Source organism: Rhea pennata, chromosome Z (genome assembly GCF_028389875.1).
Source record: "Rhea pennata isolate bPtePen1 chromosome Z, bPtePen1.pri, whole genome shotgun sequence".
NCBI lineage: Eukaryota > Metazoa > Chordata > Aves > Rheiformes > Rheidae > Rhea > Rhea pennata.
The window spans coordinates 60731526-60751026 of record NC_084702.1 but is presented as its reverse complement, the minus strand read 5'-3'; the positions used below and the strand labels follow the sequence as shown (position 1 = coordinate 60751026).

General features: G+C 39.0%; 1 protein-coding gene across 1 annotated transcript in view; it reads left to right on the top strand.

Moving 5' to 3' along the window:
- ZSWIM6 (zinc finger SWIM-type containing 6) overlaps positions 1-18451 on the top strand; it is a 110288-nt gene extending 91837 nt beyond the window's left edge. Inside the window, exons 9-14 of the mRNA XM_062600037.1 lie at positions 164-424; positions 3542-3677; positions 8181-8338; positions 8868-9031; positions 13438-13519; positions 15848-18451. Of these exons, the coding sequence (XP_062456021.1) occupies positions 164-424; positions 3542-3677; positions 8181-8338; positions 8868-9031; positions 13438-13519; positions 15848-16710 (1664 nt within the window). The 3' untranslated portion in view covers positions 16711-18451. The remainder of the gene's footprint in view (positions 1-163; positions 425-3541; positions 3678-8180; positions 8339-8867; positions 9032-13437; positions 13520-15847) is intronic.
- Positions 18452-19501: the final 1050 nt, after the last annotated feature.

Genomic DNA, 19501 nt, shown 5'->3' with positions numbered 1-19501 from the left:
TTTACATTGGATCATTAGATCTTGACATTTGTGTAGTCAATTAAATTATTTTGAAAAAATAAGAAACACTGACAGAGGAAGTATTTGTAAATGTGGGATTATAGGCAGACTATGGATTAGAATGATTTTTGATATGTTATTCTTTTTGTGTAACCCTTTACAGAGAACATGGGGCAATGCAAATCTCTGGAGTACCAGCACCTGCCTGCACATAAGTTCTTAGAAGAAGGGGAATCTTATTTAACGCTGGCTGTGGAAGTAGCATTGATAGGGCTGGGACAGCAACGAATAATGCCAGATGGCTTGTATGCACAAGAGAAGGTTTGTCGAAATGAGGAGCAGCTCATTTCTAAGCTACAGGAAATTGAATTGGATGATACTCTGGTGAAGATTTTTCGAAAACAAGCAGTCTTCCTATTAGAAGGTAGCTCAATATAGATGCTAACTACTTCTTTAAACTGTTTTCAATTACAAAACCCCACAGAACCCTTCTGTGGAAGCTAACTTATGTAAGTTGGTTTTTGAACTAGAACTCCAGCAAAATTCTCTTCCCAGTCTCTTATAAAAATGACTACACTTCAAATACCACATGACTGTGGAGATAAGGCATCTACTGACTTAGAGGCTCTCAATTTTAATTTTTATTGCATTTTATTCTTTAGACTTGTTACTTGTCATGATCTCAGTGTCCTAATTATACAACCCAGGCAAAGAATTAAATAATAAAGACATTATCATCAACAGTTTTCAGGTAGCAAAATTCTAAATGTCACTTTTGTCCTGAAAAGAGACTGACAACTTTGTAAAAGGATGAAGATTTTTACTTCTGTTCTCAACTAAAATCTCAGAGAATTCACTTACAATTATTGGGACAGAAATGCAACAACATTTAGTTAAAAAAAAAAAAATACATCATACATGAAAAATCTGAATACCTGGTGGAATATTGAGGCTTAGGTCTTGGTCTTGTGACTAAATTTTGATTGGGACAAACAATTAATGTTTTGGAATCATCAAAATGGATTGCTGTGAAATGAATGGAAAAAAAATGCATGCTTTTGCCTTGGCTTTAAAAAAGTCTTAATATGCAGTACTTAAGTCCCCTGTTCAGAGGGTACTCTTGTGGGTTCTGAGATTCTCTTTCTAGTTTTTATTTTTAAATGGAAGGAAACACTCTAAAGGACTCAAATAGTCCAAGGCATGGTCCAGGTTTTGAGTGCTTCCTCAAGGGAGGGTGGAGAGTGCAATGGTGCTCTAGGTGTGTTTTGAACACCGTTATACAGGTCAAAGAATTTTTTGCTTGCTTTCTGTAAGAAAAGTGTCTTAAAACTTTTTCTTTAATAGAAGTGATTCAGTATGTTGTTTAGGGCTCTCAGCTTTGAGTCACTATTATTGCCCACATCCTTAAAGACTTTGGTGTCTACTGATGGTGCCATTTGAAACTGCAGAGAAGCTGCACCATAGGGAGAGTTTTCATTATGGTGCAGCTCTACTGCTGTTTTATGGCCTTTGGACAAGAACAGCTACTCTCTGGATCCAGCTATTAACAACCACCATATCCTATGGTTTATTGACTTGATCTGCTGCATTTATTTACTTTCAAGGATGCTTCATAAGGGAAAAGCAGGACTTATCTCCAGTGTTCCCTGATACTTCAAGTTTACTACTTTGATCATTGATACTCTTTTCATGATTGCCAAGAGTAGTAAACAGGTGATCATAGCAGGGAATCTGCTGAAGTAATTGCCTAGGAAATTGCTGTGGTGAGAAGTATGTGAAGAGGGTATTCCATTACTGTGTGCTAAGAAATCTGGTTTTCCTGCAGTAGCTTTGGTTTACTCCAGGTTAGGCAGAAACTGTCAGCTCACATGGAGGAAAAACTGCGCAGTGATTTAAGATCCTAATCATATCAATTGTGTTTTTATAGTTAAAGTCCTGTAGATGTAATAAAGAAAGCTTAATCCAATAATAAGCTGATTTCTAGACTGTTAATGTAGATGAATATATACTCTGTGCAGCTACCATTTGAATGCTTGGGAAAGCAGAAGATAGCCTGTCTTGCAAGAACTGCTCTGTTTTATTTTTTTGCCTGACTGCTATGTTAATGATGGAACATATTTTCATACAGATGCTTTGTCATGCATTCCTCATATCCTAACTTATCTCTCTGACTGGGCCACCAGTTGGCAAACATGCACAAAATGGCTTCCTTCATTTAAGCAATGCCGGATGGTTTTGAATGGCTTTGAACTTCATTTCCAGTGATTATATGAGACACACTATGTCACCTTTTAAATTTTCAGTGACATTTCTTTTGTAATCTCCCCTAGTCTTCAGAAACATCCACCTGTGGAGTTGAGATATTTTTCATGCCTAATGATTTTTGTCTTTGTGTGTTGTGCTAAGGCACCAGTTAGAAAAATATTGCCAAAACTGCTGTGCTGATCTAAGTCGTTACTACCTCTCATGAAGTTGATCAGCCTCTGCAGCAGAAGTGGCTGTATAAATGGTGTGAGTACTCCTCCTCTGCTTCAGCATAGGATTGTCCACATTAGTTTGAATCACCACTGGAGGCTGTTTAAATGGCGGGTGTGACTGCAGTGAAGAAGTGGTGTGCTCACGCAGTCATTCATCCAACCAAGTGTAGTGGGCTGAAATGTCTAATAGAGGAGGACAGTCTTCTCTTGTAGTAAATGCTGTAACTCCTGTTATCTGTGCAATAATTATCCTATAATACTTAGTTTAAGATTCTTATCCTATATCTTGCAACATTTAATGCCTAAACATTTTTCAGACAGGTTTTCGAATAAATAATGCCTGAACGTTTTTCAAAAAATGTTGAAATAGTGCACTGGCTGCACTGAGCGTGAGCAAAATCTGTGTCCAGAGTGATGGATATAGTTTCTCAAGAGCAATATAAATTCCAAGCCATGTGGCTGTGAGAGACTAAAACCTGGCTTCAGTGGAAGATCTGACCCAGTCCTCTCTGGGGACAAAGCCCAGACCACAGAGTTATTTAAATGTCTAATGTCAGATGAAATTAATAGGAACTGGGTGCTGCTGTAGTGATTGGTCACATAACTACAATTGAAGATACGCAGTTTTCCATGTAAACATTCTTTCTGGCAGATTTGTGATCAAGTATTCACCATTGGGCAGTAGATAGGGTGTATTGTATTCTTGCATGTGATATAACTGTGCAGAAGCAAAGCAGAGATTATCACCTTCCACTTTTGCATGCCATAAACTTGTTGAATAAGCCCCCCAGGGCACTAAAACCATTCAGTCATTTGTATTTGCACCGGTAGTGTGCTTACTACTATGCAGTTTGCAGTCTGTCTCCTTGTCTCAAAAAATACATGGCATGTAATATGTGTAAGCATTTTCCTCAAAATACCAATATAGTTTTAACTCTTTACAGCGGTGTCTATCTCTGTGTACCAAATACAACTCCAAGGTATAGTCAGTGTTTTTAAAGGTCCAGAGGTTTGGGGGTTTTAACACTCTGTAAAGATTGTCACTCTCTTTCTCTTTCGTGCAGCTGGACCATATAGTGGTTTAGGCGAAGTCATCCATCGGGAGAGCGTTCCAATGCACACATTTGCCAAGTATCTCTTCACCTCTCTCCTACCTCATGATGCTGAATTGGCATACAAAACTGCACTGAGAGCCATGCGGTACGTATTCACAGCTCACGTAGGAAGGGCAAGAAGAAAGCAAAAAAACCTATTGGGGAAAAAGGGAAGACGTATGGCAATCAAAACAGGTGTTTTGTTCTAAAAGAAGCGTTGTTCCCTTTAGGAAAAACTACTTGGGTTCTGTCATCTGTGAAAGCATCTGTAAAAGCAATTGATGTCTGTAGTAAGTACAGTATAATCATTTATAAATGTACAGTTAGGTGTTTATTTCCGATTGTAAAACAGAATTCTCTGTTCTAAATCCTCTTGGGGAATGCAACTTTGCGTTAAACGATGACAACTTTAGCACATGTATTCTCTCACGTATGTGTGTGTGTGTGTGTCTGTGGTGGTAACCGTGGGCAAACGAGGAAGAGGCATCTCGCAAGTAACATGAGTCTTTATAGATGAAGACGTCAGGTCTCAAGATCTTCTGCTGTATACCCTGTTCTGCAGGACACTCTCTTCCACCAGTCTCCTTTATAAATTAACTGTAGATGGTAGATTTGAAACCATATGGTGTGGTCTGAGCCAGTACATTTTTTGTGCGCTTCATCACTAAACAGTCTTGCACAGTTGTAGGAGAACATTGGAATTTAAATGGAATATATAATTAAGACAACATTTGTCTGACTTGCATCCCATTTGTCTTCAGTAATTGGGAGAAAGTTGCTTCTCGGGGAGAGATCAGTGAGTGCTGGCTTTATCTCAGGGAAGGCTGAATTGTTAATGATGGCTAAGAAAGTCCTTCTGAAGGAACTTTCAGTGGCCCAAATGATGACCAAAATCTGTACTGTCCACATATAGTTCAGGGAAGAAATCAGTCCCATCTGGATTCCCTTAGATTTGGTTGCTGTCAAAAACTTGGAGTAAATGCTGGTTGACAAAGAGCCACAGCTGAGTACTAGGAACATATTGAGTATCAGAATAAAAACACGAGTGTCGGATTTTTCAGGTCATCATTATCAAGCATGATTGCACAGTGGTTGAAGGACACACTATCCACACAAGTGGTATTTAAATTCCATGAAAATTAATCAGACAGATTGTATCCTGGTGATTTGTAGATGTGTACTCTGGAACCAGTTTTTCCAGAAAGCAAAACAGAGGGAGAAATAGTTTTATGTTCAAAGGACTAAACAGGAGAGCATGCATAAAAACACAGCTATTATCAGGTCACGCCAAAGGTCTGTTTAGCCTGTTATTTGTCTTGAAAGAGTGTCCAGTAATAGATGTTAGGGAAGGAGTCTAGAAATGTGAAGTGTATACTTGCTGCTTATGATCAACAATTTAGAAATTAGATTAAGATGAAAGTAGTGCATTATTGATGAACTGTGAGAATATTCAACTGTAAGATCAGAAAGCTGACTGGCTCATTTAAGTACACCCCTTCTCTGTCATCATAAGTAAGTGTATCTACAGTCCTGGTCATGTCAGATTGGCAAGGTCATACAAAACGTGTGTTTAAAGAAAATTGGCAGGTCCATTTTGTAAAATAGACTTGTCCTTGCATTTATTTCCAGTCACTACTTCAAAGTGCCTTCTCAGAGATTAGGTTTGTGTGGAATTTTCCTTAGCTTACACTAAGCTGCTGAAACCATGCTGAAGGGCTGGAATAGACATCCATCAGCAGTTTCACACAGTGCACTGAATGTTTCACTAACGGTGACGGCAGCATGCTGTTCCTCTTGAACAAGGACTTGGGCTTTCCCCAGGAACAAATCATAACGGAAAAATTCTTTTTCTGGAAGTTTCTGTTCTCAACTGGAAAAACAAGCAAGATGCCGAAAGAGTCAAGATGATGACTGGGGATGGCTGCAGCCATCTTTTGGCATAAAGATGCTATCTCAGCCTGGGAAGTTATTTCTCAAACATACCATTATCAGAAAGAGCCACCTGTTCTGTTCTGTCTGGCAAAATCACAGGAGACGTCAGCGTAATCAGAGCTGTTCTCCTTAGCCCTTTTTGGCATCGCTTTGTAAGGCAGATGAGAGTTCAGCCCTAGACAGTGATAAGTGTTTCTACAGTTTGATATTTGTCACTCTTCAGATATGTGGTTTTGCTACCGTGGATTGTGGTGATGGCAGATGCGGACACTTCTGTTCCATGACTATCTGCATTCCTCAGTGCTTCTCAAAAATTTTCTTAAAGAAGGTTACTCGTTCTATTGACAGTGAAGTGATAGCTCAGTGGTTCAAAGGGAAAAAAAAATGACTTCTGACATAAACCAAATGAGAAGCTAACTTAATGTTGTTTAGAGTCAGAAAGAAGACAACAAACGTGAAGACTGAATATCTATCTGATGGTTGTGAAGTGGGATGTAAGAATGAAATTGAAGCATCTCTTCCTCTATGGCAAGGAGGAGATAACCATGGCATAGATGAAAATCCTTTCTGGAAATTTATAAGGATGCTGCATAGATCTTTGTACACGGTTACTCTTGCTTTTAGGAGTAAAGTATCCATCTTTCTTCCTTCAACATTTTTCAAAAAAGTTAACTTGCCAAGACCGGTCATAGCTAGTTGCTCTTAACATATAGAAGTTGATCTACATACGAGAAAGGTCAGCTTTTGAGTATTTTGCCTCTCTTTATTCAAATCTGCTGCTTCATTTTTTGGAGCCACTTTTTGAATGTGGAGCATTCAGTATGAAATCAGTAGAAGGTGAGACCCTATGGCCTTTTGCAGACCTCGGGTCTAAAAGGACAATGTGCTCAATCCTTGATGGTCACTTCTGCCTAGAGTTCTCTGCTTACAGCAGTAAAATATGGAGTGAAGGTTTGAGAATGTGGCTCTACTGTGACCTTGTTGACTGCTCACTTGGAATCTGAACTTGAATATTGGGCTTAGTTTAGTTGATCTTATGTTAAATCTGAATTTCATCTGGGCTTTGGAAGCCAGACTTTAACGGTAATGTTTAATCATCAGGTAGCTTTGCTAAATCTTGGCTAAATAATTGATGTTTGAAAGGAAAAAAGTGAAGAATGCTAAATCTGCTGCAGCCTGTGCTTGTTCTGATGCTCCCTAATCTTGCCAAAATTACATGAAAGCCACCAATTCACAACGGCATTTCTTTTCACAGCAAAGGAACATAGAAGCTGGCAGTGGAATTCAAACTGACAAAAGATTTCCCTAAAACAGCCTCTTGCTTTCAGGCTCTTTGTGTATTTACTGTTACTCATAACCTAACTACAGAATGCAAAAGGGATTATTGGGATTTTTTTCTGTTTATTGAAACCATTTAATTTAATAATACATCTTTTTTTTTTCCTTTTCTCTGTGCTTGGAAAATATCAACTGAAGAGTTTACATATATTTTATTTTTATATATATAAGGCTAAAGAGGTTTCTCAGTGGTACCAGGGAACTGATTTGACTCCTGATATAAATGTAAAGCAAAGTTGGTTGAAAAAAAAGTGATTTTTCTTTCCATATTAGCATGCACTTATATGTATCAGAAAATGTTAGCACAACCTGATGATGGTTGTCAGAGCATTGTGTCTGCCCAGGAAACTAAGGTGTTAACGCTAATCAAGAAACCAACCATTAGAAAGGTTTTGCTTCTGGATGTTGTCTATTATTATCATCTGATATCTTGTTGACCTTTTATGTACTGAACCTATGCTTTAATATTTTGACTGAAAATAGTTATTTTCTTTTGGCCACTCTTACTTTTTGTGTTGGCACTTATCTTGGCTAATGTATTGCTTTTCTGTGGGAGAGGGGCCACCAGTTGAGTGTCTGCTGTGGACCATCAGTTCTGTTGTAGTAGTCAAAAACAAACAGTGATTTTGAGTTTTCTGTATGTGAATTCTCCTCTATGGGTAAGACTATTTTAGACTGGAGCATATTCAAAGAAATTCATGTTTCAGGATTAGACAATGGACTCTGAAAAGTAACTTTAAAGGAAAATTCTTGTGTCACTGTTGCTTGGGACATTAACGTTGAATTATGATGCGTTATAAAATTTGAAAGACTAGAATTTAAGGACTTTAAAAAGTAGTTCATACTTGCAGAGTAAAATGTACTTTTTTGTGTCTGAATTTGTTGCAGAGTCAAAATCCAAATGACTTGTAGAATAATCCTGCCCCCTCCCGTTGCTACAGAATTTTCAAATACTTGCACATGAAGTAATACTGGAAAATATTTACGTGTTCTCAGTATAGTGGGAACTTCTCCACTTCCCTTGAAGGGTTGTGTTTCAAAGCTGAAACAGCAACAACAAAAAAGCTCTAGCTCTATGGATGATGAGGTCTCTGCTACCTTGGCTAATGAATAGCTTAATTGTCCTGTGAATTTCTACAGATGCCCACTTCTGTAGTCCAGTTTGGCAAATGGACTTTTAAGATTCCCACCAAAAGAAATAGTTCTGCAATATCCTTTTTGTAGCCAAAAAAGCCTATTTCTTTCTTTTTTTTTTTAATGTTTTTTATGGCTTTAATTTTGCTCATGGGTAACCAAATGTAATAATAACCAAATGAAGGAGGTTTCTTCCTTTTTTCAGTTTGCTAGTATTGGAATCTACGGCTCCGTCAGGAGACATGTCCCGCCCACACCACATTGCATCAGTTGTTCCAAACCGGTATCCCCGCTGGTTCACCCTAAGTCACATTGAATCCCAGCAGTGTGAGCTGGCTTCAACCATGCTAACAGCAGCCAAAGGTACAGTGCTGTCAGTTACATACTCAACTAAATATATGCTTTTAATATTACATAGAGTAAACAGATTTTTAAAACCTGTGTTGAGGAATCCAAATTGTAGCCTGACAGTAGCGTAAAATGGCAACAGCAAACTGAAGTGACTTAAGCCTGTCACTTAATTTTCTAGCAAAGTAGTTAACTTAGCTGTATGAAAGCCAGATGGCTAGATCTGAGGCTGATGAGACAGCTTTTTGTTCTTCTGACGCAGTGTAGACTCTGAGACCCAGGAGTGGACAAATCACTTCCAGAATTCAGAAATCAAGATGACTTTTTGGCAGGTACTGCAGTAACACCACCAGGCACTAGAGGAGTTTGTACTGTCTTGTGTCTTTTGTTGATACATGTTCTAATTACAGAGGCTTTATAAAAACAAAATGTGTATAACCAAAACACCATACTATTGCTGTAGTACTGAGAGGCTTAATTTCAATGCACCTCTGGATATTTTGGGAGGTTGTTCTGTTTTGGTGATTCTGTTTACACCTTGCAGGTGATGTTCGGAGGCTGGAAACAGTGTTAGAATCCATCCAGAAAAATATCCACTCCTCATCACACATCTTCAAACTTGCCCAGGATGCATTTAAAATAGCAACACTCATGGACAGCTTGCCGGACATCACTCTTCTGAAAGTTTCTCTGGAGTTGGGCCTTCAGGTATTTCCCTTGCTCATTTTTGCTGTAGTAGAAGACAGAAATTTGACCTTGTACTGATGGGTACAGCTCTCTTGAAATCTCTGAGGACCATACCTACTTGGGCTCTATCTGGAGCTTTTTGGTTCTGTTTGCTGACTTAAAGTGCAGTTGGCTGGTAAACACAGAGCACAGGCTGCCTTGACCCCCTTGTGCCGTTGGTGAGAGAGCACTGGGAGTACCTGGCTGCAGGGCATTTGTCTGTTCAGGGGTGACAGAGGACCAACGCAAATGGCTCAGGAGTGTATTGAGGGGTGACTAGGGAGCAAAATTATTCTGTGTGCCAGAAGAATGAATAAGCAGAAATGCACCAGATCTTTTTCAGATTCTGGGGGTTTCTTCACGTTCCTTCCTTTCTTCCCTCCTAACTTCCTTGCCTTCCCTTCCCCCAAACAAGATTGATGGTGTTTGCTAAATTACTAAAGAAAGTCAAGGTCAACCATAATGTCCTATTTCTAATGGAGGCTGTGCTAGTGGTAGCCCCCTTCCTTCCTTCCTTCCTTCTTCAGAGAAGAATCAAATCATACACTCCACAGGCTGTGGGATGGTCATCTGCATCAGACTGCTTGAAGTGTACAAGAACCTCAGATGAGTTTTAAGCCTCCTAGGAGAGGCTTTACAAGCTAAGAGGAGATAGCTAAGTTTAGATACCTGGAGTAATATTGCCTTACACTGATGAATCTTGGAGTTTACACAGTTCATTTCAACAAAAATAAATCTCTTCATCCCTCTTCAGGGGGTTCTTCAAAAAAACATGCAAAGATCAGAAAACCATTTATTACTTTGCTTGAGTAAACAAAGCTCTAAAGACTTCTGAGGAAAGGATTTTATGCCAGTTACTTCTCATGCCAAAGGTACTATTTGCCTATTCCAGACTTTTAGAAGCTAAAATCTTCAATCAGAAAGCTGAGATTCTCTGTGCTTTGCTGGCCTTTCTTATTCCCAAGGTTGCTGTGGAAATCTTCTCTTCTCGTATCTCAGTATGTTTCTGCCTTAAATGTTTGTTTTCCTGAGAGAGAAAGATTCTTCTGTTTAATCTGTGTGTCATCTCAAGTATTCCCTAAGCATTATTCAGTGGTAACAGCACACTTTGAACATCAGCGTACTGATATGCATCTGTGTGTGGCTGATGGGCTCATCAGAATGTCCTCAATGAAGTCTAACAAAAGAAATACCATTAACTTTTACTTTCCCATAAATCCAAGTTTTTGAAATGAACTGGTAGAAGTTGTCTACTGTTCTGCCCCAAGCTTACTAGTTTTTTTTTTTGTTTGTTTGTTTACCTTTAAGATTAAAAAAAAAAAACAAAAAACAATCTGCTTTCCAGAAGAAAGATGCATACCAGTTGCTGGTAGTAACTTAGTGCTGCATACTTTTCTACAGTTACGTTCTTCCCACGTAAAGGCACTGTCTTTAATGGCCCATAAATGCTTCACTCTGCAAACTTAATGCCAGTTAGATTGTCTCTATTCACTATCTAGAATCTTACTGTTTATGACATTTTGTGCCCTAGAAAACTCTGTTTTACACCTCACATGGTAAAGTGAGTACTAGTGACCTCGCAGGTATTCTGTTCTGCCTCTAAATTATGACACTGAGAAGTTTGCCAGTTCGGGCTGAGGAGATAATGCCAACAATTTCACAGCTCAATCACTGCGATTTCTGTGACAGAAAAATCTCTTACATTGTTTTAGATTTGGGAGTAATATGTAGACTCCTGGGTCCTTCCTTCTGAGTACTATTAGCATGTTTTAAGTGAATGAGCCAAGGGAAGGCATTTAAATTAGCTGTGGAAAGAGGTCATAAGTGTGGCAAATAGGCATGGAGCATCTCAGGTATATTCTGTCCCTCAGTACCTTACAGTCATAGGAGTTGTGTGATCTTCAGCTACAGGCAGGACTTCTTTCTCTTGCTTTTGTGTGCTACGTCAATGCAAGTAAATGTTACTGTACACATGCAAAGATATACTGCTGGCAGAACTGCAGAGCATATTAGTGCAGCTGATCACTCAATGTGCATTTGGCAAATACCATCCTTTTCCTGAAAAATCTATTTAAAAAAAAATCATTCCAGTGTGCATGATTCAGAGGTTTTGCATTGGTGCGGGAGCTAATGGTTAGGTGTCCATTGCTGCATCTCTTGCGTTGTGAGATCTCCTGTTTCTCTAGACAAGAAATTCTTCAAAAAAAAAAAAGATCATCACAACAAAGTCATGGTTATTCTCTGTGGGGGAGAACTTGGCTTTCAGATAAGCTGCATAATTCACAGGAATGTATGTGTCCATCTCTGCATTTTCAAACTTACTGACCTATTCAGAAGCTCTCTTCATTTGACAGTATGGATCTTGGATAGATCAGTTCTTTGCCTGCACAGTTATGCTATAAATTCACTTCAGTTTCTTCTTGGTCTAAATGTCAATAAATGCTTTATATGAAATCACTGGAGTTTTGGGGGGATTTTTTTTAAGGCTTCTCTCTTAGTATTTTCAGTTTAATGAGATGAAAGAATACATAATGCTGTGCAGAGGACTTTATTTTAGAACAGTTCAAACCATGAAATTTCTTGAAACTAGGTACTGTGGTGTTTTTTGCTCTCAAGTTAGTACAGCCTGCACTGAAACTATTATACCTACTGTGTTTGCTGAAGCTTCTTGTTTCTGATCATTGTTTTATAGCTACCACAGAGAGGAAAGTCATCAGAGAAGAATTCCAGAGTAGTCATTATTCACAAAAAAATCTTTTTTCCTGCTTCCTTCCCACACCAGTAGCAGATTTCAATCTTTTTAAGTCCATAACATTTCTGTACTTTCTCTTGGATTCATTCCCACTTGAGCGAAGCTAAAAAACTCATCTTGGATACTGCAAGAGCGTTAGCCTTCAATTTGCATGTGACTCAGTACAGGAAGTCACTTAGACTCCTTCTCAAGTCTCTCTCCAAGATGGAGAGAGTAGGACAGTTATGTTTGAAAACATTTTAACTGGAGGATGCCTGCTTTTCTTCCAGAAAGGCTTGAAGAAAAATCTGCATGTTCTCCCATAGACACATTTGCATGCTTTAAAATGTGTAGATTAGTAGCTCCTTAGAGATCAGTTTGCTTCCTTTTGAATTGCTATTCCTGATCTGGCACTTAGATAACTGTTTAGTAGGAATGATGCCATAATCTCTGAAGTCTACAAGACTAACAAATTTCTTGTCCTGTTATTTTGAGTGGAGTACAACCACTTACTAAGCTTCCCAAGGTAGGAATATTTGGAGGCCAGGGTGCAACATCTGATGTTTGCTTATCAGAGTTCAGAAAGATCTCTGTGCACTCCTGCTCCTCAGTGGTTGTTCAGTCATCTTAATTGCCCTATCTACAGCTTAAGACTAAATGAGGTGGCCTCTAACAAGTATGACAGAGAGGGCTACAGAGCACATTGAAGTCACCTTAGGATTGGGAGGAGATATGGAGTAAGAACCTTCTTACTAGTGCTGGTAACTCCAAGATGTTTCATGTATGCATTTTGAGTTTAATATGAAGAGAACATCTTTGAGAGCACTGTCATTGACCTGTAGTAATAACTAAACAGCAGTGTGTATGATCACTGATGTTGAGAGGGGAAAACTACTTGCTTTCTTCATCGAGGTATCTATGAGGTCTGTCCAATTAGCTGAAGCAAGCTTTCCGTGCAATTTCAGATACTGAAAAAGCATGTGCTTGTTGTTTGCCCACATTTTGAGAAACAATATAGGCAGTAATTGTAAGTGATATAAAATGAGCTTTACAATCAAAGCTTAAAAAAAATCTTTTTCTAGGATTCTGATGGTCTTATGATAGGGATTCTTTGCATAGAATCTTTGTTCAGATGAGAGAAACTATTACTATGGGCTTTTTAGTAATATCTGGGTGTATCTAGAAGTATGCATTTACATCTTTGCAGAAATAAGCAGCCAAATTACAGTACACAGTAGCTGCTGTCTGTATTGTTAAAACCAATGAAAAGAAGTACAAATGTGGAAAAAAAGTGAATGGATTAGTTTGCTCAACATAAGTACATGGAGGAGTCACAGTATAATTTAATTTGAATAATTGGTTATTGGGTTGTTTGGGGGGTTTTGTTGTGTGTTTTGTTTCTTTCTGGACAAAACAGTCTCCCTCTAGCCCTGAAATACTTGCAATTGGAGTTATGTGCTGCATGCTCTTCTATGATAACTCTGTGATATTTTTCACATCTTTTGACATATCAGCTAAAAAGAGTTGACAGAATAGAGAAAGTAAGAGACTACCATTTTGAGTCTCACTGTATCTTAAATAACTTAAAACCCTTATTGTTTGTATATGGCATTGGTTGTGCTATTGGATTAATCTGTACTTTGCTTTGTTTTAATAGGTGATGCGGATGACGCTGTCAACGCTGAACTGGCGGCGGCGGGAAATGGTGAGGTGGTTGGTAACATGTGCAACAGAAGTAGGTATGTTCTGGGATACTGTCTTTTCATCAGCTAATCTTAGAGAATATGATCTTGTTTATCAATGCCCAGGTTCTTCAAGTGTCATCCGCTTTCTGTTGGCCTGTAAAATTCTTTGGTTAGAAGATACTAATTATGGCAATGACAAAGAGGTTTTCTTGAGCAGATGATAAAGTAGGCATAAGTCAAGTGAGACTTAGTTGAGTAACATAACATTATTTATGTATTTATTTTCCCCCCACAAGCTAGGGGTGAGCATGACCTCAATGGGATGGAGGGAGTGCCTGTTGTGCTTTCACATAACTCTGTGACTTGGGGATATCCCAAACTTCCCCTCTCCACTCCATGTTGGATCTAAGTTTGAGGTTGCAGCAGAGAAAAGGCAAGTGTTTAATGACTCTTGCACTGTGCTACAACTTCGCTTAATTTGAAAACCCAGATTTGGGGTGCAGGTGCAATAGCAGTCTGGTCAGCTCTGTGCCATGTGCGATAAGAGGAACCAGAATGCCATTGAACGAAGTGCTGAGAATGAGTTTCCCACACGGGTGTAGGAGACAGGCTCTTTTGGAGTTGGTGCCATTTTTTTAAAGTCACTGGGTAAATCCAGGCTTAGAATGTAATTCATCTTTGCAATGTGGCTATGACATTTTGTAGGCCCCTCCTTGGCCACTGAAAAGGAAACCAAATATTAATGTACCCATCATTAACCCTTCCAGGGAAGAAGAATAAGGTGGAAGCACAATCTAGCCTCATACTTAGAGGACAGCAGTGGGGGGACAGTGTGTTTAGCAGGGCATCCTCTGGCAAAACGTAGAAATGAACAGTTGTCCTGCATGCCTTGATGAGGAGTCCTTTAGCTTCTGTACTCATTTCCAATTTGCAAGATGAGGATGGAGTATCTGAAAGTGAAGGACATTTAAAAACTGCGTAACTAAAAGCTCAGCAGCTGTGATAGTGGGGACAATATAAGTACTATAATGAGGGAGCAGTTTTAATTGTCACTAGAGGTATTTCTGAAAAGCATGCTTCTCTTTGCCTTTATTCCTTTCTTTTTCATACATTTGAGTTGGATTGTATCTCAGTGATGCTTCTTGAGTTCAGAACTTCAGAAAATTGCTGCTGCTTATTCTCTGGATTAGTTTAAGCACTTTGCTTTGTGCTTAACTGGGAAATTAATGTTGTCAGTAGCTTGGGAAAATATGGCTTGTCTTTGCATGCCCTCAGCCAGAAAGTGGTTTGTCTGCAAATTTTCATGCAATGCTCTTGTTTTATTGCTTTTATATCCCTTCTAAGATAATTATTACTGCGGCTATCTTATAGATATTAGTGCCTGGGTATTATTTTTGCAGTTACATATTGGCAAATAAAATGCAGGTTTTAATACTGCTTTAAATTAGTTTACATACTCTAATAGAAGTATCCCATAAAGAACCAATAATGTCATGCAAAGTACTCTTGAGACTTAATCAAGTTGGTAAAGCAAGGAATCTGTTTATTTAAATGAAGATCTGGTATTCTCTGGGTTAGCTGAATTTTTGTACATGAGGGAGGGGGCGCACAGGAAGCATGAGAGTCCAGCGGAGAAAATGAGGACCTCTGGGTGTGGTTTAGGTGGGCTCACAGATGTGTGTAAACTACTTCTAGCAATAATAAGGCACTCTAGTTGCCTATAAGCTTCAATTTATGGGGCCCACTAGTCACTCTTTTCCCTTTCCTCCCCCTGCCCTCCCCCCCCCCCCCCCCCCCCCCGCGTGGGGATGGGGGGTATTAGGATTTTTTTTTGTCTTTTTTTTTTTAAGATGTGCTTATTATTAAATGGCAGGGTGTTTTATTAAGTGAGTCATTTAGAGTGCTTTAATGCCCTTTTGTGCATGCGCTGTACTTTGAGATGCACTTTGAGAAAAGAAATTAAAATTGCATTTTTAAAATGTTAAATGTGAGGGCTGTTTTTGAGTAATGTGATGAAGTGTTGAATTTTTGAGCTCTGTAACTTCACCCAAATAGGTCAGAACTCATAATCCAAATTGTCTTAAATAACAAGTAAAACAGCTCAGTTTTCAACCCAGGAGATTTAAATCAGATTCTTGCGGACTTTGTTTTTTTTTGTTGTTACTGTTCTGTGTCTCAATAATGGCTGTAGAGATTGCACAGTAGCCTTTATTTTCATATCCTTTTCCAGGCATGTTACCTGGTTTAACCTTTCTTGCTGAGGTGGCTTCCCCTTGGATATATTGCTCATGTCTTAGACTTCACTGAAAACCAGGTTTTTTGCTCAACATTGTTATCTGGTAGATTTTATCAGTTGTGGCTAATCCTTTCTCTCTCTCCCAGGTGTTTATGCACTGGATAGCATCATGCAAAGCTGGTTTACACTTTTCACTCCAACAGAAGCCACTAGTATTGTTGCTACAACAGTGATGTCCAACAGCACCATTGTCCGTCTGCATTTGGACTGCCATCAGCAGGAGAAGCTGGCCGGCAGTGCTAGGACGCTTGCTCTACAGTGTGCCATGAAGGATCCTCAAAACTGTGCCCTCTCTGCACTGACCTTATGTGAAAAGGATCACATAGCTTTTGAGACCGCTTACCAAATCGTTCTAGATGCTGCTACAACCGGCATGAGCTACTCGCAGCTTTTTACTATAGCACGATACATGGAGCACCGTGGTTACCCCATGCGGGCCTACAAGCTGGCCACTTTGGCCATGACGCATCTCAACCTGAGTTACAATCAGGACACACACCCTGCCATTAATGACGTTCTGTGGGCTTGTGCGCTCAGCCACTCCCTTGGGAAAAATGAGCTAGCAGCTATAATACCTCTGGTGGTCAAAAGTGTCAAATGTGCAACAGTACTGTCAGACATTTTGCGTAGGTGTACTTTGACCACTCCTGGCATGGTGGGACTTCACGGAAGGAGGAACTCTGGTAAGCTCATGTCACTGGACAAAGCCCCTTTGAGGCAACTCTTGGATGCCACGATCGGAGCCTACATTAACACAACTCATTCACGTCTCACTCACATCAGCCCTCGACACTATAGCGAGTTTATAGAGTTCCTCAGCAAGGCCCGAGAGACCTTCCTAATGGCTCATGATGGACACATCCAGTTTACACAGTTTATTGACAACCTAAAACAAATCTACAAAGGCAAAAAGAAACTGATGATGTTGGTTCGTGAGCGGTTTGGTTGACGCAACTGTGTGAGTGGGGGGTGGGGGGAGGGAAGGGGTGGTTTGTTTTTACTTGAGCCTGCCTTTGTATCCTTTTTAACTTAAAGAAACAGAGCCACACCGGTATTATATGTGTATAGTTATATTGAGTTTGCAAACTAAACTGTCATGTTGTGAAAGTTTGTGTGTTTAATTTTTTTTTTCCTTTTTTCTGTTTTGTATGAGAGAGAGGTTAAAAAAGGTTTGGTTTACACTGAGTATATGTTGTCAAGTGGCAAAAGCCCACATTGCTCTCCTGTTCTTTCTGTATACGTTCACAGCCTCAAAAACAAACATATATTGCAATGGCTTTAAAAACCAAACAAAACACCTCCATCCTGTGATAAGTACCTCGAATGGATTCAGCTTTACTCCTTTGTAACTCATCCTTACATTTCAGCATATTTAAACAAACCAACAAATGAAATACTAATAGTTAAAAGGCTGACCACGTGGCTTTGCAGTGCTGTTCATCCAGAAGCATGGCACACAATGCTTGTGCATGTGGAAACTTAGCGACTGTCAACATACATTCTCAGGGATTTATCAAAAAAAATTAAAAAAAGAATGAGAGCATTTATTGTACTGTATATATATTATAGTATATGTCTGAATATTGAAAAATATAACATTAACTAATTTATAAAAAAATCTATGTAATGCAAAATACTTGAAGCTGCAGTAGCTTGGTTTTAAACAAAAAAGAAAACCTATCAGAAGGACTAAAGTGCGCCTTGCTTCAGGGTTGGCTCAGGTGGTGAACTATATGCTGGGCATCTATGCAGAGCCACCTTTTGGATTGCATGGTTGGACTGATACCTATTGGGGGAAATTTTATATATATATATTTATACAACCTGTGTATACATATATATGTATACACACATACACACATGCTTGTAACAGGCACTATAGTAAAGAGGGACAACAAAAAATACACAGCCAGAGCAGCAAGCCTTAGCATTAAGAATACAGTATGCCAGAATCGGGGTTTGTGCCTCCTAGCCTAGAAAACTTAAAGAAATATCCTTTTTGACACAAAACGCAAATTGTTTTCCAAAATGATTGACATGATACATTACGCCTTTGCAGTGAGCTAATAATAAGCTAACCTTTGTGCACAAATAACATATATATATATTATATATATATATTCTGCATAGGTATTTTGACTTTGTGCAGGACAGAAAGTTGTGTAGGTATGACTGTTCTACTTTTCAGTTTGTTTTTTTAATATATTTTATTTTCTCTAGAATTACTCAAACAAAAGCAGCCTTCTATCTTGCCTTGTCTTAATGCTTTAAAATAACCAAACTGGAGATCTAACTACCAAACTGTTCATTATATTATTAAATACCGACTTTGGTTACAGTATAGTGTCTTTACTTTAGCTGATGGTTCTGTATCCTTGTGCTTTTTAAAGCAGTTTTTATGTTTTGGTGCAAAAGTTGTCCAGTGTCTCTTGTTCCCTTCATTAGAGAACATGCTAGAGGTATGTTTGTAGGTATTTTTGTTTAGAAAAACTATTTCATGCTCTCCATTTTATTTATTATAATAGATAAAAAGGTTGTACTTCATCACCCATGTAAACATGCTCATGAAGTTGAAAGTAATTAAGATTTGATACACTGATATCAATTTATTTATGTAACTAAATCACTGTTTTATAAACTTGTTAATGATCAACAATTTTTTTGTTTTGATTAAAATTAGTTTTTTGAAAGTTGATTCTGCCTCCTTTATGGTGTCTGTTACTGGAGTGGAATTGTGCATGGATATTTCATAGATCTTAAATACCCAACTTTCTCCTTTGTGTGTTATGATAGTGAGTAATGTGACCACCAAGATCTGGAAAGAACTGTTCTGTTTTGTTTTGTTTTCTCAGAAATCTACTGAGAACTGGCAGTATTCAAAATTGTGCCAGCTCCTATGCAAAAGATGGAAGAAGACCTAGCACTTCAGAGGAAAGACCAAGTGCTGCTTGCAACTGAAGATGCCTGGTCTGTACGATAGACAGTAAGCCTTGACATGCGGCCCTGGCGGATGGTAGAGTGTGTGGAGGTATTACTCTCACTGAATGGATTAGTTAGGTGGACACGGGAGTTGAGATGTACTGCAAATATATATAATAAGGACAGTTCTTGCTGTTCTTTGACTTTTCTGAAGTATTTTGTGTATTCTGACCTGTGCAGCCCAGTCCACCTGGCATGGAGTTCTTGCTGAGCTGCTGACATCCAACACTTCTGCCTTTTTGGAGCCCTTGTTCTGGAGGATTTGTGACGTTTTTTCCAGCCTTCAGTGAACACTGGGATGTGGCATGGCTGAAAATTGAAGAGGAGCTCTCCATTTCTCTAGGAACTTTGTTGTATGAGGAATGTTACGTGATGCCATATATGACCATGTGATCTCAAAATCTTCACTTTCTTTTTTTAGTACCTTCAGCAGAAAGGAGATTTAGCATGCAGCAAACAACTATCAGAGGTGCCAATGCACCCATAACTTTTGACAGTGAGGCTTGTGTCACTAGAATATTGCAGAGGGAAAGGTCTGAACTGTTTTACAACTTCTGATATGAAATGCGAACCTTTACTAAGCCCTGCTTATGGCTGAGTTGTCATGACTCGGTAGTACTAAAGTTCTGCAGCCTCTGCAACTTTTTTCCCTTCCAAGCATTCACTCCTCACTATTTTTCCCCAGTTACCTTGTTACAGATGAGTGTCCTATTGCAGACGATAAGGAACAAGGGGGAGACCCTATTCTGTTACAGGGGTTG